The following is a 24,230-nucleotide window of genomic DNA, read 5'->3' as shown; positions in this document are numbered from 1 at the left end:
CAACCCCTCTTTCCTCCCCACCCCCCGAATACAAAATTTGGTTAGAAAACAGGGTGAAAACAAATTATCTGAACCAAAATGAAGGAAGTGCATCCTTATTTCAAACCTGAACTGCAAAATACCGAACATAAATAGCTGCAGAAAGTTTTCCAATCCAAAGAAGAGCAACACATCTTGAAAAGGTAATGAAAGCAGGTCAGCCAAAATGACAAGAGAGACAGTCTTCATTGTCCATCCAGAGTAAAAGAGGATACTGACTTATCAAGCAATTGTTTTTGCTTTTCATACTTTTTCAAGAGAGGTGCGAGTGGGGTTGGGGGGAGGAAGGGATAATATTTCAAGAAAAACAAATATTGGAAACCCAGTGTAAATAATGTCATGACATCCTTATTAAATAAAATGTGAAGAAATCAAATGTACACTGAGCAGAAAATACCCCAAATACCTATATATAATAACATATTATTATTACTATAGAAAATGAAAAAAATACAGAACATGAAAATAAATTATAATATTGTCCAAAACTGCCCTAATTGAAGAGAGCGATTAACATATTAAATTAAATATTTGAAGTATACCCTCTTCATTTATTAATCATATAGTGCCTATAATATGACCACCATACTAGGCATCATCAGAATAAATGTGTGCAAGACATTTATACGTCTTCTGCCTTACTTTTAATCATCATTCATTCAGTAATTTTTTTGAGAAAATTTTCATTGCAATTAAAACCATCTGACAATATTTCTGAAAGATTCAAAATGAGCACTTATTTGAGAGTTTTTTAGTTTGATGCTGACTTAAAGGTGTTCTCTTTTGTGCCTAGATATTCCCAACATGGGGCCGTGTTTCGAACAAATTATTCTTCCTCAGGGTGAAGCTTGGTCAATCTAAAACTGTAGAGGCGAAAAGTCAATCAAACAAATTCAGAAAAAGACTCATGTCAGAAAATACAACAAGACTTACTGACATGATGGCGGGATAGCTATGAATGCCAGAAGTGATGTCAGAGTTTGTACGCTGTGAGGCGCTGATATATATGCTAATTTGAAGCTGTCATTCAAATTACATCACAGCTGGGTAGCTGTCAGTTGTCAAAATATTATAAATATGATAGCTATAAGTTCTCTTAAAGAATACCAATCGATTTCATGATTGAGTCCCTCTGGCTCTATTGTATTTAGGGCAAAGATCCAATGTTGTTCCCAATAGTTCAGATGGCGAGTTAAATTGCCGTTATGCTCAGAACCCCGGACAACTTCAGTGACTCGCCACTGTAGGTCACTGAATGAATGAGCAAATGTTATGCAATGTTGTACTAATGGGGTTTGAATTATCTTAGTGGTAATACAACTACAGTGTTCAGTGATGCGTTTCCGGATAGGGCGAGATATGCCTCCGATGTACTTATCACAGGGCAAATAATCAGGTAAATCACATTTGATGTAGAACAATCTGAGTGACTGTGCACTGGATATTCTTTGCCTGTTTTATGATTTCACCAAGAGGGACCTATCAATGATTGGTTACATGCAAAACATCCATCAGAACGCTAGTGGCCATAAGGCGTGTTGTCATCAGGTTGAATAGATTCAGATAGCCAGGAGAGTATCAATACATCACGAATGTTCTTTTCCAGTTTGTAAGCTATAAGAACATAAGAACATGCCATACTGGGTCGGACCAAGGGTCCATCAAGCCCAGCATCCTGTTTCCAACAGTGACCAATCCTGGCCATAAGAACCAGGCAAGTACCCAAAAACTAAGTCTATCCATATTAGGGACTACAATACTCAACAATAAGACCTCTTCAGATATTACAAAACTCTGCTGCCAGAATACTGACTGGTAAAAACAAAAGGGAACACATCACTCAAACACTGGCCGAATTACACTGGCTGCCAATAGAACAAAGAGTGCAATATAAAACACTATGCACAATTCACAAACTGATTAACGAAGAAAAAGCAGACTGGTTAAACACAGCACTACGCTTACACGACCCACAAAGAAATCTTAGATCAGCCAACAGAGCTCTACTAACCATCCCCTCAGTCAAGACAGCAAAACTTACCCAAGTTAGAGAATGAGCCCTTTCCTTAGCCAGACCAGCATTATGGAATTCATTGCCACTCGAAACAAGATTACAAAGTGATTTAAAAAGCTTTAAAAAAAGTTTAAAAACATGGCTTTTCAAAAAAGCATTCTACAATATGAATGGGGAACAAGAAGTTTAAAGGAATAAGCGAATGAACATCTACACAAAGCTAAAGTCACTCTATTAGCATAATTGTATATCCATCATCATTATAGAATAATTTAAGAAACTTGCAGTTTAAAGTTCAATTATTGTATGATTTCCTATTAATCATATAAAAGACAAGATCCAGATTTCACATTATATACCTTAGATTATGAAAATTGTTACCGTAAATGTTTTGGCACTTTGTTAGTAAGAATTTAATCAAATATATATATGCGTGCCACCCTGTAAACCGTTGTGATGGTGCACTACTAAACGACGGTATAGAAAAGATTTTAAATAAATAAATAAATAAATAAATTACCATTGCTAGTTCTAGCAGTGGCTATTTTCTAAGTCAACTTAATTAATAGCAGGTAATGGACTTCTCCTCCAAGAACTTTTGAGTAAATGACTGATGGTACTGAAGCAAAGGCCAATATTTATGAATGATCACTGAAATGGAGGGCGCCAGTGATGTATACTTTAAAGCACAGACCAATCGATCATCTTCAATGTGCGTGTCCTTGCTAATAGCAGCCAGTGATGTGCTATTAGACAAACCCACATATAAAACATGGGGAGACCAATATTTAGTGCTGTTTAGCTGAATAAATAGGCATTTATCTGGCTAAGCAGTAGCTGCTGAATATCCAGCTGTGTTCAGTGTCCGCCACTTAGCTGTATAAGTATTTATCCAGCTAAGTAGATATTTGGATATCTTGGGGGTGGGGAAAGAGTGGATCGGGCAGGACTACTTATCCGGTTACTTTAACTCGCCTCTGTATTAAGATCTATATCAAATGTAATAATTCGGATTTGCTTCTAGGCAAACAAACAAACCTGTTTTATAATTCTCTGCTGTTCATTAAAAGGTGAATTTTAAAAGCCAGGTGCACGCCAAAACTGGGAGATATGCAAACATGCCAGGCCAGTTCACGCCGATCAGATTTTAAAAGGCGCCTGTGTACGCACATACTTGCCACTACGTGCACAAATGAAAAGTTCTGAAAAAGAGGCAGGGGCGTGGTCGTTCCTGGATATCACCAAGAAATTAGTGCATAAATACTTAATGCGCACAAGCGTGCCACGGGGTCCCCTTCTGTGTAAGTTTACTTCTGCTATGGAGAATGTGCAAGCTATAAAACAAAAAATCTAGACAGATCAGTGGGGATTTAAGAGTCAGGTCTAACGGGAGAAGGGAGGCTCTTAAACGGGGGGGGGGGGGGGGGGGGTGGGTTGGAAGTCCTGTTCCTTAACTGGGTGAAATAGGAACGCTCTGAGAAAGTGGCTAATTGATGCTGGCGGGTGGAAGCGATAGAAGCAGTATTTGCGTGCATAGGACCCCGGCCACTTAAAATTGTGCGCACAAGTGCGCGCGGTCAAGCTATTTTATAACCTGCGTGCATATACGTGTGTATGCTATAGAATGACCGCATTCCCTGGCACGGGCCGATGAACGCGAGCCCATGTGTGCCCGCATGCCTGTTTAAAGGTTGACATTTAAATGTCTGATTACTGTGAGAGATGGAATTGATTCCTTCATTTTTCTAGCATCAATTTAACAGTTTCATCTGCATTACAAATAAAAAAGCATAACTGTGAAAGAATAAGTCTTCTTTTATGGATTTAACACAGGAAAAAAAATGTATGTTCTCCTTTTCATTCATTATTTTTAAATCCATGTATTTAAAAATGAGAAAACACTAGATGCAAGATGCTTTAAATAAGAAAGCAGTGTAACCAAAAAGAAGGAAGAGGCCATGACATTTACCAAACAGGAAGATAGATAAATTCAGGCAGGAATAAGAATAAAGAACCAAGGAAGGAAGAAAATGTGGGAGAGGCGCTTCCATTGAGACTGAGCATATGTAAGCTATTACTAATATGGAACATCAGCATTGAAGAAGCATTAACTAATTAGTATCCCTTTTTAGGTTCCAAGAACATTGGCTTTAGATATATTAATTTATTTGTATCAATACATATAATCAGTCAGGAGAGAAACTTTATGGATGCAAAGTCATATCATGCCTACTATTGACTGGGTATGACCTTGGCTGTGTCGTGTATCTTTGTGATTCAGTCTAAATGTAATTTGGTAATAATGAAAACATTTGTTCCTTTTTCATTCATTACCATGCGATCTATGTTCCAAATATATGCTTCCAAGGTAACCACTCTAGAAATGAATGCAAATAGATTGCTAAAGAATCAAATTAGCAGCTTGCTCTGTCTGGTGGGCTGCAAGCTTTGTAATAAATAGAAATACTAGGGAAAACACCGGTTCTCACCTAACCGGATCTATCTGGCGGGCTATGCAGGGGACCTAGGAAGCCGGTGTTCAGCAGGCCCAGCACAACCAGGTATGCATACTGTACATTTCCATGGAGTGGCAGACCTGGAAGGGGGGGGGGGGGGGCTGGCGGCTGTAGAAGAGGCCGCAGGGGCGCCAGCAGCGCCTAATCTGCTGGTGGCTGAAGGAGAGAGGCTGCTGGCGTTCAATCTTCCGGTGGCTGAAAATGAGAGGCCCATCTCTTCCGTTTGTTTCCGTGGATGCACGTACCTGCACACAGGTTCCACTCCCCACCCCACCCCCCCAAGCAGGAAGGTCAGTAAGCTGTGGTAGAGTTTATCCCACCATGGCCCGAAGACAATAGGAGGCCCATAGGGCCGTAATGGAGCTCATCTCACTATGGCCCGAAGACAACAGGAGACCCGCGGAGCCATGGTGGAGCTCATCCCACCATGGCTCAACAACAGGAAGTATGTGTGTGAGCTTGTATATGTGTGTGTGAGCGATAGCCTGTGTGTGTCTGTGTGTGTTTGTGTGAAAGCCTGTGTGCCTGTGAATGTGTCTCTGTGAGAGCCTGTGTGCTTGTGTTTTTGTGTATGTTTGTGTGACTGTGAGTGCCCATGTGTGCAGGCACGCACACATATAATGTATCTGTGAGGAGAAGGTAGTATGTGAGAGAATGAATGTGTAATTGTGCGTGTGTATAAGAGAGAAGATAAAATTTATATGGCCCTACTTCCCCCATTCCATGACAATTTCAGGGTGAATGGAAATCAGATCACAGGTAGGGAGAGCAGAAGATTTTTCTAATCCTTAGTTTTAGTTATTGGGTGTAATTTGATTCTGCTTTTTCGAAATATTAAATTTTTTTGGGGAGGGGGAATAGAATATTTTTTAATTATTGGATTTTTTATTCACCAGATTTTGAAATGTTTTATCAGTGTTTGGGAAATTTTGGCGTTCTGAGAGCCAAGCTCACACCCAGTACTCATTACCAAAAGTCTAATTCCATGGGAGTTCCAGAGTTTTCTGGTTGACGCCACAGGAGTGCAAGTAGATAAAATATGCATGTTGTAAGTGATATTTTTGCCTCAGAAGACTGTACATTAGACGCTGTCCTAGAGATGTGCGCACCAGCAACCAGTCGGCACATGGAACTTACTCCTGCTCCATGGAGTGGGTAAGTTCAGGGACAAAAAAAATTAGGGTAGGTAGGTGGGGTTTAGAGGTCGGGAAAGAGGGAGAAAGGATAGGGTTAGGGAAGTTCCCTCCCAGTCCGCCCCTTTACTGGGAGGAAACTGGGGTGGACTATTCGCATTGCCGTGTGTTTTTTTACAAAAATCACCCCCGTATGCACGAGTGGGGCTCTTACGCACACATATGTGCTCTAATACAAAATTGGGCGTGCATGTGCGCGCAGGTATCGGATTTTATAACATGTGTGCGGTGACCCATTCGCGTTATAAAATCGGCACGTCCTCACTGCACGCACATGGACACACGTGTGCGGGTTTTAAAATGTGCCCGTTAGAAGGGCCATGGAATGAGTTTCTAGTTAAAGTTCTGTAAACATGTTTGGCATGCTAAGGAAGAAAAAGAATGGCTCCTTGAGGTTTAAAGGCATGTAAATGTATTTACATCTTAAAGTCAGAGGTTTACAATATTTGCAGTTCTCACTCTAATTGCAATTCATTAATAGTCTGGATATTCCAGTTTGTTTTTCAATTGGATTACTGAATGAAGAATGCAGTGTGCTGTTCCAGGGATAACGGGCCAAAGATATAATTAGGCAGCAAAGTGAAATACTTGATCAAATATTGCCACAGCTCAGGTGGGCTGTGCCTTCAAACCCTTAAGAAGTGAAAATCTGCCCGGTGAAGTACTTTTGATATGTTCTGTATTTTTAGGGAAACAAATTTCTATGATCCTTATAGAAACACAGGAATGAAAAAAATATTAATTGAACTGGTTTAACTTTTCTCTAAGATTTTTTTCTTGAACATTGAGTTCCAAAAAAATGACTTTGTACTTATAAATTAATTTTAAAAGCCCGGTGCATGCCAAAACTGGGAGATCAGTGAGTATGTCCGTTCAGTGCGTGCCGAGCAGATTTTAAAAACCACTCATGTACACACATATCCAGGTGTGAATAATGGGAAAATATTGGCCTGGGTATTTTTCTCTATACTGGCCCATGGGTACCCAATTGCACACACAAAATTTACATATATAATTTACATATATATAATTTACAGTGATGGTGTCTGGTGTTTGTGTGGGGAGGGGGACTTGGTAGCAGTGATGTGTGTGTGGGAGTGGGGTTGTGGTATGGGGTGTGCATTTGTGGGGAAGAGGTGTAGGGTGGGTTTAGATGTGGGAATGGAGGGGGTGATGGTAATATGTGAGATGTGTGCAGGGGTTGGTGGGTGGTTCAGTCAGTGTGTATGTGGAGTGTATTTATGTGTGGAGAGGCTTGTGATATGGGAGGGATTGTGTATAAGGGAAAGGGATGGTTTGTAAGATGTCTGTGGGGGAAATGGTGGTGTGACTGTTGATATGGGTATGTGTGGAGGGTTTGTGGCTGTACTCCCTCCCCCTTCTCCCTTAGCATTCCTGTCTTCCTCCTTCCCTCCCAATCTGGCACTTATTTACTGACCTTCCTGCCTCCCAATCCAATTTCTCTCTTCTTCTCTCTCACTCCCCACCTTGGACTATTTCGTTTGGCCAGCGTGAGATTGCAGTTCAAAAGGGGATATGAGAGAAGAGGGGAAGGAGTGGGAGTTCAAAAGGAGATGTAAGAGTCCTTTTCACAACCCCTTTCTCTTCTTCCCTCTTTTTAACTCCCATCTCATCTCCACTACTTGTCCACTCCCCCCCTTCCCTCTCACTCAATCCCCTTTTTTCCCCTTGCTCATACACCTCCTCACAGTCACACTCATTGCTGCACCAGGCCTGGTCTGGGCTGCATGTTTTTGCAAAGGGAAGCTTCTGGCCACCATGGGGGTGTTTGCTGGCTGTGGGAGCCACCCACGGGGGGGGGGGAGGGGAATGACCCTTTCTGCCAGTACTACCTTGCAATTTTGCACCATGCCTACCCCTCCGTTCCTACTTAGAACTATACGATTCTACAATTAGGCAGGGCCCGGGGCCAGGCATGGAACAAAAATTGCCAAGGCAGCGCTGGCAAAAAGTGTTCCCTGTTTGGATGGCTCCTGAAGCCTTCAAACACCTACGAGGACAGCCTGGTCCGCAGTTCATCCAGCCGCGGTTGTAAAATTAGGCAGGGCCCGGGGCTGTAGGGCAGGCAGCTGCAGGGGCTGACATGGTTCAAAGAAACTATAAGGCTTAGGTGGCACCAGCAGAAATTGTCTCTGGCTCAGCTCCTGCACAGACCCCCTGACGTACTGGCCTTAGGGCTGAGCGGAGACAGACCCTGCAGTAGTGCTGCATGGCTGTGGGGCAGCAGGACTGGCCCAACTTTTTTCCTGCTTTTTTGGATGCAGCCCATCTTAATAGACGGTGGGCCGGGTTGATGACCAAGGAACGCGGAAAGAGGAAGACAGTGGCTGGCGGTGGGCCCTGCCAGCACTAGGAGCCACGCCACTGCAGAGTACGTGCAGCAGCAGCGCAGGCATCAACAATATGATACCTCCTGTTTTACTAAATTGAATAAGTTGTCGAGTTGGCTTACCTGGTGCCAGCGCAAGTGAGATATGTGAGGGTGAGAGAATAGGTTAGTCGCTGGGGTGCCGATCCATCCTTGATTCCTTTGCTGGTATGCAACTATCCTGCGTGTGCTGCAGGGCTCGTCACTGCGACTCACCGATGGTAGGAACACAGCACGCCTGCAATGCGGGCAGGGGCAGAGGAGACCACGCGACTAGCTAGACTGGCCCACCGGGGGAAGCCTGATCCCCGGATCCTGCGCGTATCTCCCGGTATGTACACAAGTGAGACAGCCCCAAAAAGGGGTGTGATGTGGGTGGGATCTGGGCACGGCAATGGCAGGACTTGGGCTTTTTGGGACTTTAACATGAAATGTACGCGTAAGTATTTACATACGCAAGCGTGCGCCAGAGTCCCCTGCCACGTAACTTTACTAGTGCTACGGATGGCGTGTAAGTAATAAAACAAAAAATACTAGGCTAGTCAGTGGGATTTTAAGGCTTGGGGCTAACCAGGGGAAAGCAAGGCTAATAACCTAGGGGGGGTTTGGAAGTCCTATCCCTTAACTAGACAAACTGGGAAAACTAGTAATGGCGTCGACGCACCATTACTATTTTTGCGGTAGAGGCAACATTTGCATGCACGTGTGCGTGTCCTTATAAAATTGTTTGCCTGTGCCTGTGTGGTGGCCTGTGTGCATGTGTCTACTTGTAGTTTTGTGTTTTTGGGGGGGCTGCGTGCGTCTGTGTCTGTATGTGTGTGTGTGTGTGTGTGCACATGTGTGCGTACTTAGTCTATTTTATACCGTGCACTCATATATGTTATAAAATGGCTGCATTCTTTCGCACGAGCCGGCATACATGTGTACATGCACGCCAGAATCAAAATGACTGTCCCCATGGGGGTAAATTTTGAGTAAGCTAGTTAGTGGTGAAATTTGTCGGTACTTTGTAGTCACATACATTTAGGTGAATTTTCAAATAGAAGCTATTCATGTAGTTTTCGTTTGAAGATCCTCCTAAAAGTTACACAGGCAGAAAGTATCCACATATACTTATATCTATTTCTGAGGAGCATTTGTATGGGACAAAATATACTTTTTAGTTTTCTTAGAAGCATGAGAGGCTTTATTGGAGCAGACTGGATGGGAACTGGGGATCGTGTCGCCGTGTGCTTCAAATTAAAATCCCCCACCTTGCATGTGCGAGTTGGCTCCCATGTGCGCCGAAATAAAATCAGGCGTGCATGTGTGTGTGGGGGTAGCCAATTTTAAAATTAACCCTAAAGGTTTCTACACAAGCTAAACTCACTTCTGGGAGAACAATTTTTTTTAGGTGGGAAAAAAAAATGTATGATGTGAAATACACCTGTGCTTTTTATCCCCTATGCGGGGGTAATTTTTCTAAAGGTTGGGTCTAGCTGGCTAACTCCTACAGCTTTTAGAAATTGGATATCCAGTAAAATCAACTTGGTCTAGACACAGAATCAAGTAGTTGTGTACTACTTGAACATGCAATGAATAACAAGTTTGTTTTTTGTGTTGGGAGACTCTTGAAATGTGGAATTGGTGTTGCATTATAGAATGACTTTAACTGCCTTTTACCTGGCAGGGAAAGAAAACCTTTTTATAGATATTATAGAATAACCTTAATTGCCTTTTACCTGGCAGGGAAAGAAAACATTTTACAAACAGATAAAATTTGAGTCTTTCAGGTCATAAAAATTGTTGCTGCATTAGGAGGTAGCATCCAAAGTGGATCTTTTGGTACAAACATCATGGGCAAAAATTAATTTGAATGAAAATCTTTTCTCTTTTTTTTTTTTTTTTTTAATTTTCCAGTATGGGTTTTCCTCATCATCTCCTCTGGCAGGTTGTTCCATACATTCATTTCCCTTTCCATGAAAAAATACATGCTTACATTATTTACTTACTTGTTTATTTTCTTTACATATTTTTTATTCTACAAATTCCAAAATAATTGACCAGTGTGTCTTACAACATCACAATCATAATGTAAAAAAAATTAAAACTACTTAGTAACACAAATATAAAACAAATAATCTTTAAAATGAACCAGACAGCTAATAATTTAAAATCAGATCCTCAATAATATCTAGAAATGACTAATTAAATACCTGCTTAAAAAGGATTGCTTTCAACTTTTTCGAGAAAACTCAAATAATCAGAATTTTCTCAAAGATCACAAGGTAGAACATTCTACAACCTTGGGCCTGTTATTGAGAATGCCATCCTTATTACTCACGAGTCTAGTTCCCGCCAGCCTTATATACAGTATACAACCTCTTCCTTTTCACTAAAATATTTGCCCTTTGTGTATTATTTATATTTGAGCAATTTGGATGTCTGTAATAACCCTTTCATCTCTTTTACTGTATCTTTATTAAAAGAAGAGCACCTGTCATTCATGACGATGCAACATATAAGAGGTTCATGACAAATTATACATTTAAATTGAGTGGATAAACATGCAAATATGACATGCTTCCATTTAATATGTTGGATATTTTTTTCTTTGTTCAGATGTATTTGTAAGCTGATGGCCAACAAAACTAGAATCCTGGTGACTTCCAAACTGGAACAGCTAAAGAAAGCTGACAAGATATTAATTTTGCACGAAGGTAGCTGCTATTTCTATGGAACATTTTCTGAACTTCAAGATCAGCGTCCTGACTTTAGCTCACGTTTGATGGGATTTGATGCTTTTGACCAATTCAGTGCAGAGAGAAGAAACTCAATTTTGACTGAAACCCTCCACCGTTTTTCTGTAGATGGGGATGTATCAGGAAAGATCGAAGGCAGAAAAGTTTCTTTTAAACAACCAGTTGATTTTACTGAAAAAAGAAAAAACTCAATTATGAATTCTCGTAATGCAAGCCGAAAATTCTCAATAGTGCGAAAATCCTCAACACAAATAACTGCCATTGAAGAAGGATATCATAGAGAGACACTAGAAAGGAAACTGTCACTGGTCCCTGACTCTGAACAAGGAGAGGCAATTTTGCCCCGCAGCAATGTCCTTAACCATGGGAACTATTTTGAAAGGCGAAGAAGGCAGTCTGTACTGAACTTGATGACTGGCACACCAATTTCTCAAAGTCAAAATATAAGGAATATATCAATAGCTCCTCAATCTAAGCTAACCGCTGAGGCAGACATCTATGCCAGGCGCCTTTCTCGAGATAGTGTAGGGGGTATAACTGAGGAGATAAATGAAGAAGATTTGAAGGTATGAGCTGTTTCCTTTATTCATATGATGTTAATATGTTTTTCCCCTTGCTAATGCAAGAAATCCCCCTGCATGTAATATATTTCCCTTGCAAAGACATGTGGGAGCATCTTTACTAATAGGGGTTAAGAAAAACGAAGGGTGAAATATGCACTGATTTTGTTGCATAAATGATAATGATAAAAAAGTATTTATGAATCTTTTAGAAACTTTTTACGTTGCTGTTAAGCTGTCTCTGTCAACAGTATCTAGAAACAGGCTCCCTTTCTGGTATTTGATTATTGTGGTTTGTGACAACTGAATGTAGCATATTAACTCTGTCCAGAAAGAAAGCCTTTTAGTCACATCAGTTTAGCCAGAGAAACAACACACAAATATTTAGGCTTTTGAAGCTGTTGTGCAACATTTTATAACATTTCAAACTTAAATTTAAACAGAAAACTCCTTAAGGTGAGTGGAGAAGTTATCTGGATAAAATTGCCTAGACAATGTTAGCCAAATATTCAGTGCAACTTATTCAGATACGTGTCCCTTTGGAGTGGAGGGGTAGTGTAGTGATTAGAAAAGCAAATTGTGACCCAGGGAAGTAAGAGTTCAAATCCCATTGATGTTCCTTGTGACCTTGAGCAAGTCCATTGTCCAAATTTATAGGGAGATTCTAAAGCAGGAGTTTCCATGATATTTTACCCCACCCCAGGAAAATGTCATAAGAACATAAGAAAATGCCATACTGGGTCAGACCAAGGGTCCATCAAGCCCAGCATCCTGTTTCCAACAGTGACCAATCCAGGCCATAAGAACCTGGCAAGTACCCAAAAAAAGTCTATTCCATGTTACCATTGCTAATGGCAGTGGCTATTTTCTAAGTGAACTTAATAGCAGGGTTATCAACTCTTTATTTATTATTGTGGAAAACCTCAATAAGACAAAATAGTGTGGCTGGATCTAGAAAATTATGTAATGGTGGCCAACTTCATACAGGGCTGCCATCATTTTAAAGGGCTCTGAGGACCAAAAATACCCCCTAAAGTGCAAAAATCCCCCCCCCCCTGGTATCTTGTGAGACCCCCACCTACCCTCTGCCACCTAGTGAGGTGGTGCCAACCCAAAAAGTTAAAAAATAAAATAAATGTAGTGTGGAGACACCCCACCCCCTTCTTATACCCCTTCCCTTTGTAGCAAATTTCCCCGTCATTATAAACCCCCCCCCCCCCACTATCAAACATCCTCCAAGCAATGATCGTTTGACTGGGCCTGGCAATCCGGACCACCAATGCACCACCAATGATGCAGTTTTTGGTGAGGGGGACCCAGAGGTGGGGGTGGGGGAAATCAGGGGCCCCGTAGAATACCAGGCACTATTTTGATGTAAGCTGGGGTGGTAGGGAGCTCGACTAGATCCCAGGGATGATCTTGAATTTGGGGACAGAGGGACGGCAGGGACTGGGGCATCTGCTGCTTGGGTTCGTATTTGTAACAGGAGGGGTTTGGTAGGGACAGGAGAAATTTGCTACAAAAGAGAATAGTATGGGAAGGGGGCAGGGTATTGCTGTGCAATGTTTTGTTTTGTTTTTTTAAACTTTTTGGGACAGTGCCACCTCAGTAGGTGGGTGGGGACCCAGGGGGAGGGAGGATTTTATAGTGTTGGGAGGGTTAGTTATTTTGGGGCCACTTGTCACTTTAAGAGACCTCCTTGCTAAAGAGAGCCCAAGTGCGTCGGCCGTCTGCTGGTTAGGAAAACTGACGCTGAGTTTATTGGCGTCTGTTTCCCTAAACGCCGCACAGCCAGGGGATCAGGAAACTGACACTTCTCAATTGAGCCTCCATTTCCTGCACCTGACTGCTGGCGCTTTTTTTTTAACTTTGTTTTTTAGCTACTTAATATCGCAATGATATTAAGTAGGAGGCAGTTTTTTTCTGCTTTTCTGTACTAGTTTTAGCAGCGCTCAGTTATTAATGCCTGCTCCGGGCAGGCATTCATTTCTGATCACTAATGTGCGTCTTAGACGCACATTTTTTTTTTTTTTTTGCATTGGGTGTGAATAGCTAATAGCCTCATTCACATGTATTTGCATGTGATGAATGCTATTAGATTCATTCTGCGTTGGATGTATGTTGTAGAGGCACTAATCCCCTTATTGCATAAGGCTGAGCGCACTGTATTGCATCGGCCCAGTGTCTCTTAAGATCCTGTTTATCAGTGGTGAAACCTAATACGAAACTTATAGTTAGGATTATTTTTCCCTATGTACATCACTTTGCACTTGTCCACATTAAGTTTCATCTGCCATTAAATGCCAATTCCCCAGTCTGGCAGGGTCCTCCTGCAATTCCTGACAAATCAACTTATGTTTTGCTTTAAATAATTTTGTTTAATTTTCAGATTGTAACACCTTGCTCATTGCTCTCTTTTCCAAATCATTAATGAATATGTTAAAACAACATTGATCCCAATAAAATTCCCTGGAGCAATCCAGTAGTCACTTCTCTCCATTGGGAAAACTGACCATTTAGTTCAGTACTCTTTTTTTTCCCTAATTTTTAACCATTAATCAGTCCACAATAGGACATTTCCCCCTGTCTTATGATGTTTTAATTTCCTTGGGAGTCTCTCATGTGGGACATTGTCTTGCTTTTTGAAAATCTAGATTACATAATAATTAGCTGGTTTCCCCTTATCTACATGTTTATTTACACCTTCAAAAAATTCTATCCATATACTTAGTAATTCTCTTTTTAATAATAGATTCTACCATTTTGCCCAGCACAGACACGAGTCTTATTGGTTTGTATTTCCATGGATGTTAGACTCAAGCTGACTTTGAACTGGTGCTCTAAGGTTTTGAAGCACTGTGCTTCCGGGAGGAGCTACTAACCTCCTAAGGACTGCTGTTCAGCTTGATTATTGTTATTTGTCTATGTCTGTGCACTATTTTCCTGGGTCCCGATTAGTTTAATGTGGGCCAGCCTAGATTAGCCTAGCAGGGCCAGCCCAGATTGAGTGGAGTATTTCTTCCCTACCTCTGGCTGTGGTCCCTGCTGGTTCATTGATTGATGATGATTACTTACTATTCATGCTTTCTCTGCTTTTGCTGAGTTCCTGGAGCCCTGCACTAGACCTTGTATGTCATGTGAACTTGTGCCTTGTTTTATGGACTTTTATGATTCCTGACCTTGCCTGGCTTGTTTTTAGATTCACTGTAAAGGTATAGTGAAGAATAAACTAATTTTGTTCAGTTCCTAGTCTGTTTGTGTCAGGCTTCTGCTGGTAGTAAGCCTTACAGATCCCTTAACTTGGTGACTGCTGATGTCTCAGCCTAGGGGGTCTTTGACATGGGAACACCCCAAAGCCCTTTTTAAAATTTGGTTTTATGTTAGCTAATCTCCTGGGATAGTGGCAGATTTTAATGATAGGTTACAGATTTATAGTAACAGGTCTGCAATTTCATATTTGAGTTCTTTTAGAATTCTGGGGTAAATACCATCAGGTTCTGGTGATTTGTGGCTCTTTAGCTTGTCAAATTTCTCTAGTACATCTTCCAATTTCACAGTGATTTGCTTTAGTTCCTTTGAAACATCACCTTCAAAGAATGGTTCCAGTATAGGTATCTCCCTAAATCCTCTTCAGTAATGATTGAAGCAAAGAATTAATTTTAATTTTTTTAGCGATTGCTTTGCCTTTCCTGAGCACTCCCTGCCTCAACTGAAATTCATCTTACTCCCTTACAACCCAACCTAACAATGACAGTCCTCAGAAGGAGAAGGGGCACAGAGTGCAGTTGTCTTAGAACCCATATACAATTTGTGATGTGCGCTGTCATCGATTTCCTCTACCCAGGGACTGTGAATGTTGCTTATACAGCATTTTTAACTTCTACCAAACCAGAAAGCGAAGATTGGGTCTAAAAATGAAACCCAAATCTTCCACATAGAAGTTCCAGTAGGCCATCTTAACAAGTTATTTTTATATTTAAGTGTAGCCTTTAAAAAGTTAGAATACAGTGGAATCTTTTTGTATCTACTGCAGAATGTTAAATATTGTGAAGATTCACTCTTGTCTTTATTCTATACAATTTTTCCTATAAGATATACATGGCAACTTTTGGGGTATTTGAATTATTCATGTTAGGATTTACTCTTTCATTTTGTAGGAAGAGTAAACCAGGGACATTTTATATGTACTCCAAGTTTATATCCCTGTTCAAATCCAAGGAAGCTAATCTGCCAAAATCAGTTTCCAACAAGTTTATCTATCTATCTATCTATCTATCTATCTATTTATTTATTTAGACATTGTTCCATATAAAAATCACAATGGTTTACAAAAGTAACATTCATACTGTAAATCAACAAATAATGACAGTTTAAGGAGGTAATATTCATAAACAGGAATTAATATAAATCTAATGAGATAAATCCAATACATATTAACTAAAGATCTAAGACATCAGGCGAGTTGAGAGGAATTATAATATAATAATTTTGACATAATAGTCTGTATGTTGACTTAAGATTCTTACATTCTCTTGATAATTTATTCCTCATGCTTCAAGTAGTATCTCTTGTCCTTCTTGTTATTGTAGTTTTCTGCATTCTGATGTTTTTAATTTAGGTTATATGCATTTTTGACTAGCCATGTTTTTAGCTAATGTTTAAATCTCTTTCTCTCTGGTATCAAACATAACGTCTCAGGTAGAGAATTCCAAAGCTTTGGACCTGCTATGGAAAATACATGATGCAAGGACCTTCAGAATAAATACTTTTAATTCTATCTCAGGAAAGAATAGCAACAAAATATATAGAAACTCAGAAATGTAAAACATCATAACAGATAATAATCGCAAAGTTTATTTAAGGGTCTATGTAATACAGTGTGTTAGTGTTAGTATCTGAATTTAACACATATTGGCAGTCATGTCAGAGTGTCCACACTATATGAATATTGACATCTGAAGAGATAAGTGGGGTGTGGTGCGGTGTAAGTAAGTCATTGGCTGAAAACCCCCTTGCAACTTCTGAAAGGGTGGGATGTTTTTCTTCTAGGGGTGGATGGGTGAGAGGGCTTATAGACAACTTGCAGGGGTCTGAAAGCCAGCACCCAGGAGAGTATGGGCCCAATAGTATGCACCTTTTTCAGAGGATGAGGAAGGAATTCATGACCCACACCTTTTCTAGGCAAGGGGGGTGGGAGTTATGGTCCTACATAATGAGAAGGTTTTACCTATTGGAGTAAGGGTCTAGCTCCAATTTATTTAGTGGGTTTCAAGTCATGCAGATGGTGAAATGGACCCGAATAAAGACAGCAGGGGTGGCTTACAATATGTGGACTGGTCAGGGAGAACCACTATCACCCTTCCCTCCATGTACCCTACTGGCAGTTAATAAATTATTAAACAGTCAAGAAACTCTTAGATAAACATAGACTCTTAACTTTATTTCTGGTTGTAAACTAGCCACTCTGTACTGGAATAGGCTAGGGTAGACATGTCATCAATGAATACTCAGAATTCATGGGATACAACAGTCAGAGTAAATCTTCCCCAAAGTATACCATTTGGTACTCCAGAAGATAAAAGTAACAATCTCTCCGCTTTCACATGAACATAAAAAAAAATCTTCCAGCTCCCCATATATCACTTTACAGGAATCTAAATATTGCATCCCTTACAGCTGCATGCTCTTCCGTTCTCACACCCTTAGGTACTTTTCCTTTCCATGTTACAACCCACCCTAAGTACTTGGGATAGGTACAATACTCTTCTGAACTTCCTATTCTCACAGGACAAGCAGGATGGTAGTCTTCACATATGGGTGACATCACAGGATGGAGCCCAATCATGGAACACTTTTGTCAAATTTCTAAAACTTTGACTGGCATCTACTGGGCATGCCCAGCAATGCACTGACCCTGCATCCAGCAGGGGTCCCCCTTCAGTTTCTTTTTTTTCCGCGCAGCAGTAGCCATGCGGGTTAAGGAGCTCTCTTGAGATTCCTGACAGTAATTTTCCTCATGAAACTACTTCAAAAATTTTCAAAAAAGTTTACCCCATAGGGGTCCTCCTATCGATATCTGTACTCCGCGGTCAAAAGGTAAGGTTTTTCCCTTGTTGCGGTTGATTCCCATCAAGTTTTCCCTTATGGGCCTACCGGCCATCGACCGCACCGCAGCTAAATTGTTGTTGAAGCCATGGCGTCGGATTTTCATTGGTGCCCCGATTGTCCTCAGACAATGTCCATCACAGACCCGCATAGAGTTTGTGTACTGTGTTTGGGGTCCGACCACGATACCCTAACTTGCACCAAATGTGCCCAAATGACGCCGAATGGCCATAAAGCCCGTTTGGAGAAGATGGAGTTTCTTTTTCATTCAAAACTCCCGACTCCATTGACTGCTTCGACTTCGTCTGAGCCAGTACCATCAACTTCTCGCCAGCAGCAGGTCACCGGCACAGCCTGACTGGCATCGACTACTCCGAAGGTGTTGACGTCATCCTCATCATCTCAGGAGAAGGACCGAGGAGAACCGTGAAAAGTGTAGGCACCGGCTTCAGAAGACTCAGTCCGCCGAACCAGGCAAGACCTTGGCATCGGCATCAATAGAACCACCGACGAAGAAATCCCGTCCAGAGAAGGCCCCATCCTCCTCTGTGACCAGGTCACCGAGCATTCCCCACCTTCATCGGTGCAGGGAGCCGCGATTCCACTTTCACCAGTGGACCCTCCGGCTATGCCAGTGCTGCCTCCTACTCCGGTGCCGGGGTTCCCCGCCCCAGGCTTCCGCGGGGAATTGGATCAGATGATCCAAGAGGCCATCGGTAAAGCTCTGCAGGGCTTCCAGCCTCCATCGATGCCGATACCGATGCCCAAGCTGGTCACTGATCTGATTCTCATGGCGCTCGCACCGCTACTGGGTAGATTGGATGCGTTGCTCGGTGCCCTTCCACCGATGGAACCGAAAACACCGGTAGATCCTCTTCCTTCGATGCCGATACCTCTGTCATCAGAAGATGAAGAAACACCGTTACCAATACCGCTGTCTGGAATTCTACCACCGACTTATCCATCGATGTCGCCGGTTCCATCTGTGCCTCCATCGATGCAGTCGGTTCCTCCATTGATGCCATCGATGCCTCCATTGATGCCTTCAGTGCCTCCAGCGATGCCATTGGTGCCACCTCTGATGCCATCAATGCCTAGGCCTGGTCCTTCGGGATTAATGCCTTTTCTCCCTTCTGAAGATCCTCAGGGAGCTGTTGATCAACCTTATGATCCTTGGACTGATGATTCTTCCCAGGATACAGATGATCTGCCTTCAGAACCCTCTCCTCCTGAAGAGAGAAGGCATTCTCCTCCAGAGGATCTTTCCTTTATTAACTTCATCAAGGAAATATCTGAAACAGTTCCATTTCAGCTTCAGACAGAAGAAGATTCAAGACACAAGATGCTGGAAGTACTCCAGTTTCTTGATGCTCCTAAGGATGCTTTTGGCAGATGAGTTTTTCATGGCTCATGGCTCAATGCTTATATCTTGCATTGCTTCCTACCAGCTGTACATGAACCAGTACAACAGAAACCTGTTTAAAAAGATACAGGATTTCTCTGAATCTTTACCTGACCAGTTCCAGGATGACCTTAATGCTCTTGCTCAGAAAGGCCTGGATGCTGGTAAGCATGAGGTCTGTGCTGCGTATGACATATTTGACACTGTGTCTAGGGTGTCCACAGCAGGGATTAGAGTAAGAAGGTGGGCCTGTTTGAAATTCTCCAACCTCAGACCTGGATTTTCTGACCGCTGCTGCACACTGAGCTGAGGATTTCAAAGTATTGGCCACTATGACACCCAGATCCTTTTCCTGGGTGGTAAATCCTAATATGGAACCTAACATTGTGTAATTATAGTTCAGGTTACTTTTCCCCATGTGCATCACTTTACACTTGAACACATTAAATTTAATCTGTCATTTGAATGTCCAGTCTTCCAGTCTCACAAGGTCTTCCTGCAATTTTCCCAATCCACATGTGATTTAACAATTTTTGTCATCTGCAGATGTAATCGCCTCACTCGTCGTTTCCTTTACTAGATCATTTATAAATATACAAGCCGTTAAGCCCGTCACAACGGGCTACATTACATTTTTGTTTTCGGTCCATTTTCGAACACAGCACCCTCCTACACTTTTTTTCTCCCTCATTCCCCCTTCCCCTCAGTCACTCACCCCCTTCCCACCCCTCAGGCTTACTCACCCTCTGCCTCCCACTGCCGCCCTCCCCTCACTCTCAGTCACTCCCCCCCCTCTTTCAATCCCATCCCTCACTCTCATCCCCTCCAATCCCCTCTCAGCTCAGCCACAACCCCTTCCCTCTCCCTCAGCCCTCCTCCACTCCCTCTTTTTCTCTGCTCCACAACTTCTTACCCTTTCCACTTACTCACATCCCTCTGTCTCTCCCCTCCCCCTCATTCTCACCCCTTCCCTCTCCTCCCCTCCCCCTTTCCTCCCCCTCCTCCCCTCCCCATTCCCTCCCACTCTTCCCCTCCCCATTCCCTTTCCTCCCCCCCACTCTCTCTCACCTCCTCCCTCCCCCCACTCACTCTCACCTCCTCCCTCCCTCCCCCCACTCACTCTCACCTCCTCCCTCCCTCCACCCACTCACTCTCACCTCCTCCTTCCCTCCCCCCACTCTCACCTCCCCCCTCCTACTCCCTCCCTCACCGCCGCTCCTCGTCGCCGATACTTCTTCTCGCCGCCGCCGATACTTCGCCTCGCTGCCGCCGCCGATACTTCGCCTCGCCGCCGCCATGTTTTTTAAGAGCTGACGCTCCTCTCTGACCGACGTGCTCGCCCGCACATGCGCAGTAGAGTTGCTCTCTACTGCGCATTTGCGGCACGTCGGTCAACCTTCATTTATTAGGTTGATTAAAAAGCACTGATCCCAGTACAGATCCCTGAGGCACTCTTCTCTTTACCTTTCTCCACTGAGAAAACTGACTATTTAGTCTTACTGTCTATTTCCTAACTTTTAACCAGTTTGCAATTCACAATAGGGCATTGCCTTCTATTCGAAAACTTTTTAATTTTCTCAGGAGAATCTGTCATGGGGCACTTTGTCAAACGCCTTTTGAAAATCCAAATATACCACATCCACTGGCTCAGCATTTCCCACATATTTATTAACTCCCTTTAAAAAAAGTAGCAGATTGGCGAGGGAAGATTTCCCTTGTGTTACTTACATTTGCAGCGCTGGAAGCATAAGCTGAGCGTAGTTTACATTTTCAGCACTGCCTATCATAAGCAGTGATGGAGCCGCTGCGAGCAGGTGAGTGAAGGCCTTTGCTCCTGGCAGGGATCTGTTTTGGCTCTTGGGGGGGGGGGGGAAATAAGGGAGAGATGATGCTGTTTTGTTTGTGACTGGGGGGGGGGGCGGTTAAGTCCAGGGGATTAGAATTGAACATTTTTTTTATCAAAATGGGGAAGGTTTACAGGGGATGAGGGGGCTTGATAATGTTTTGGGGGCTGAAGAGCACTGCGTCCGTCAGGGCCATTTATATATAAGGTGGGGTTTGATGACATTCAGGCTGTGAGCCCTTTGATTTGTTTTTGTTTTTGGTGCTACTATCAGCACTACTTAACAGGATATCTTCAAAGATATCCGGTTATGTAAAAGCTTATGCAGCCGGACAAGGCCGGATAACTTTAAAACCTAATTGGATATATTGAAACATAGTTGATTAGATTTTAATGTTAGCCCTCTGAAAATATAAGACAATTTATCCGGCTGACTATAGCCAGATAACTTGTCCACTAGATGGCCTACTGAAAATTGGCCTCAGTGTGTCTACAAGACCAGGATTTTTAAGCAATAGTCTAATTACTGCCTTCTTCAAAGAAAATGGAAGCCAATGTTCTTTCAGAAAGGAATTAATAAGATGAACTGACCATACAAGCAATCATTCCCCAACTTAATTAATTGAGGACAAGGGTCCAGTTGGGAGACTGTGGGGTTTAATGCTTGCAATAAGGCCCAAGTTTCTCCTAAACCCACCTCTAAAATACTCCCCAGCCTACAATCTCCAATTTTTCCCCTTCACCAAAGGCTGAACAACTGTATTTTACCCCTTCACCCAGTTCCTCTGGAAGCTTTAGAATCTTCATAGTAAAAAAATCAAAGCTTTACTTTGAACTCCCACTAAGTTCTTAGGCACATGTCTCAAGCTTTTCAAAACCTTAAAATAGCCTTATTGATGTTTCCAGACTGAGATGAATAATATAGCTTCTTAGCATCCACAATAGCCTTTTTATAACTTGCTCTATGTGTCAGACAAGATATCTTTGCCTCAGGGATCTTGATTGATGCCAAATGGTCTTTAACTTTCAGCCTTTGTGTTTCATTGCCATCAAAACATCTGTAAACCAAGTGGCTTTAGCTTTTCCTGAAGAAGTTTGAATAATATCTGAGTCTTAAGTAGTCAGGGTTTCTCCCAGTATAACAGTCCAAGTATTTATCTGATCTTCCAGTGGCTGGTCTTGCAATTTTGCAGGTAGATCTTCTAATTCTGCCCAGAATATCTCAGGAGTCACACCTCGTAATTTACAATATTTGATCACCAAGTTATTCTTTGCCTTCAACCTCCCATTTCCCTTCAGCAAAAAGTCAGAAGGTAGTGGTAGTTGGTCCAGGATAAGGAACTAATCTGAAATAATAAACTCTAAATCCAAGACCTTCACAATCTTTGGGAAAACAAATTAGATCAAGAGTGTGTCCATGATCATGAGTAACTCTCTGAACATTTTGAATACAATCTAAATCTTACATTTAAGACAGAAAAAGCCCTACCATTGTCCCTACTGGCATATCTAATACAATATTAAAATCACCAAGCAATATTAGACTAGGGTAATGCAATAAAAAAAACTCCTTCACTAATCCCATTGACTGTGAAAACAGCTCAGCTGAAGCAGGAGCAGCTTTATACACCACTTAAAATGCTAGATATGATAAAATCATTAAAATTACCTCAGTGCCCCTCAATTTACAATTATCAATCTCTGATATAGCCCCCAAGGAAAGTTTATACATGATAGCCACAACTCTCCTTTACCCTTGGATCTAGAGGAATCATGAGCTGAAAACACCAGGGAACAAATAGAGGCCAAGCTATATTCATCCCCCACTTCTAACTGGGTCTCAGTAATGCATAAAAAATAACATTTATATTGCTCAATTAGTTCCATAATCAATGGTCCCGTCTTCTTCACTGATCTTGATTAACAGCTAGTAGTGCTACAGACACCTTCATAATCTGCTTCAAATAGCAAAGGGGTGATCTAACCTTAAATTCAGTTTGCTCAGAAGAATATCTCTAATGATCGTAGCTGTAAACTACTGGAATTTCCAATCCCATCCACTTTAGTTATATCCCAGCAAATAGTCAACTAAAATATGCTACAGGAGTTTGTATGCTTTTTTCAAATGAAATGAAAAGATTTGAATATAAAACCCCCAACTAAAATAGTCAGCAATACGATATTACCAACCCCCCCCCCTCCAAAACATCCCCAAAGGAAGCAAAAAAGGAGTGCACAAAGGATGCACACCCCACTGATGGGAGTTTCACCTACACGACATCTCCAAAAGTGCTGAATCGCTGCCTTCAGTTTTGGGGGCGTGGTCCTTCAGCCCGGCAATAGCAGCAGGCAAGTGACCTCAGCTTGGGGTTACTCTCTTTCCATCAGCATGCAGGTCTAAAAGGGAGCAAGGGTCTCGAGGACATATTTCGGTCTTAACCCCCCCCCCCCCCTCCCTTGCCTGTGTGACAATCCATGGCCATGGTCAATTGGTTCTGCAGTGGTCCATGTCTAATTTTCAGGACATTTGTTCTCCTTTCTGGCTTCTGGAAACTTATCTTCATTTTATTTTTATATAGTCCATTGGCAACCGTAGCAGTATAATAAGGAAAATGTCATTTTTTAAATGGTTAATCTTGAAATTTAGTTTACCTGCAGTATTCCATATCTTAGATGTAGCCATGTTGAAAAGTATGCTACACGTGGCATTACTTAAAATGGACTTAAATTGACAGTCACAAATTATGATATTATGAATGCATTTTCAAAGGGGTTATGTGAGAAAAATTACCATATATCTGCATAAGTGTATTTTCAGATTTGCTTGCACATTTACAGTACAATAAAGGGAGGAGGGGGAAAGAGGTATTTGCTAATACATTAACTAACATATTCAGACAATTTTACCCCTGCTATTTGACTAAAGCAATTCACATCAGACTTATCTATTGTCTGCATTTTTTGGGTGGAGGTCTGGATGAAGTGGTGGAGTTCAGAATGAAGTGCTAGAGAGTATAGGTGAACTGGCGGAGGTATCAGTGAACTGGTGTTTTCAAGTATGTATGCAAGAAAGTATATGCATGTACATTATTAAATACCTGTTTTATGTGCATGTTATATTTTTTCATGCACCTAAAATATATGTACATACATTTATTAAATATGTAAGAAAAGTAAGTGCTTTCATTGCATTGGAAATATACGTGTATTCTGGAACATATATGCATACTTTTGGAGCATAAGTGCATGGTATTTTATCAACTATGCAGCTCTCACTGCACAATTAATAAAATATTAGAATAAATCTCTGCACATTCGGTTACATATGCGCATGCAGTAATGCAGACAAGTTGGAAACTTAGGATTATGGTATTCACAGATTAATTGAATACTTGGGTTTGTATGTGTGTGACAGCTATAGTTTTTTT

The 24,230-nt window shown here is 41.8% G+C and overlaps 1 protein-coding gene across 1 annotated transcript in view; it reads left to right on the top strand.

The window, feature by feature from the left end:
- CFTR (CF transmembrane conductance regulator) overlaps positions 1-24,230 on the top strand; it is a 575,903-nt gene that overhangs the window by 319,615 nt on the left and 232,058 nt on the right. Inside the window, exon 14 of the mRNA XM_029615983.1 lies at positions 10,753-11,458. Coding sequence (XP_029471843.1) covers positions 10,753-11,458 — 706 coding nt within the window. The remainder of the gene's footprint in view (positions 1-10,752; positions 11,459-24,230) is intronic.

Source organism: Rhinatrema bivittatum, chromosome 9, assembly GCF_901001135.1.
Source record: "Rhinatrema bivittatum chromosome 9, aRhiBiv1.1, whole genome shotgun sequence".
Classification (NCBI taxonomy): domain Eukaryota; kingdom Metazoa; phylum Chordata; class Amphibia; order Gymnophiona; family Rhinatrematidae; genus Rhinatrema; species Rhinatrema bivittatum.
The sequence above is the reverse complement of the archived record's forward strand: the minus strand, read 5'-3'. Positions and strand labels throughout refer to the sequence as shown.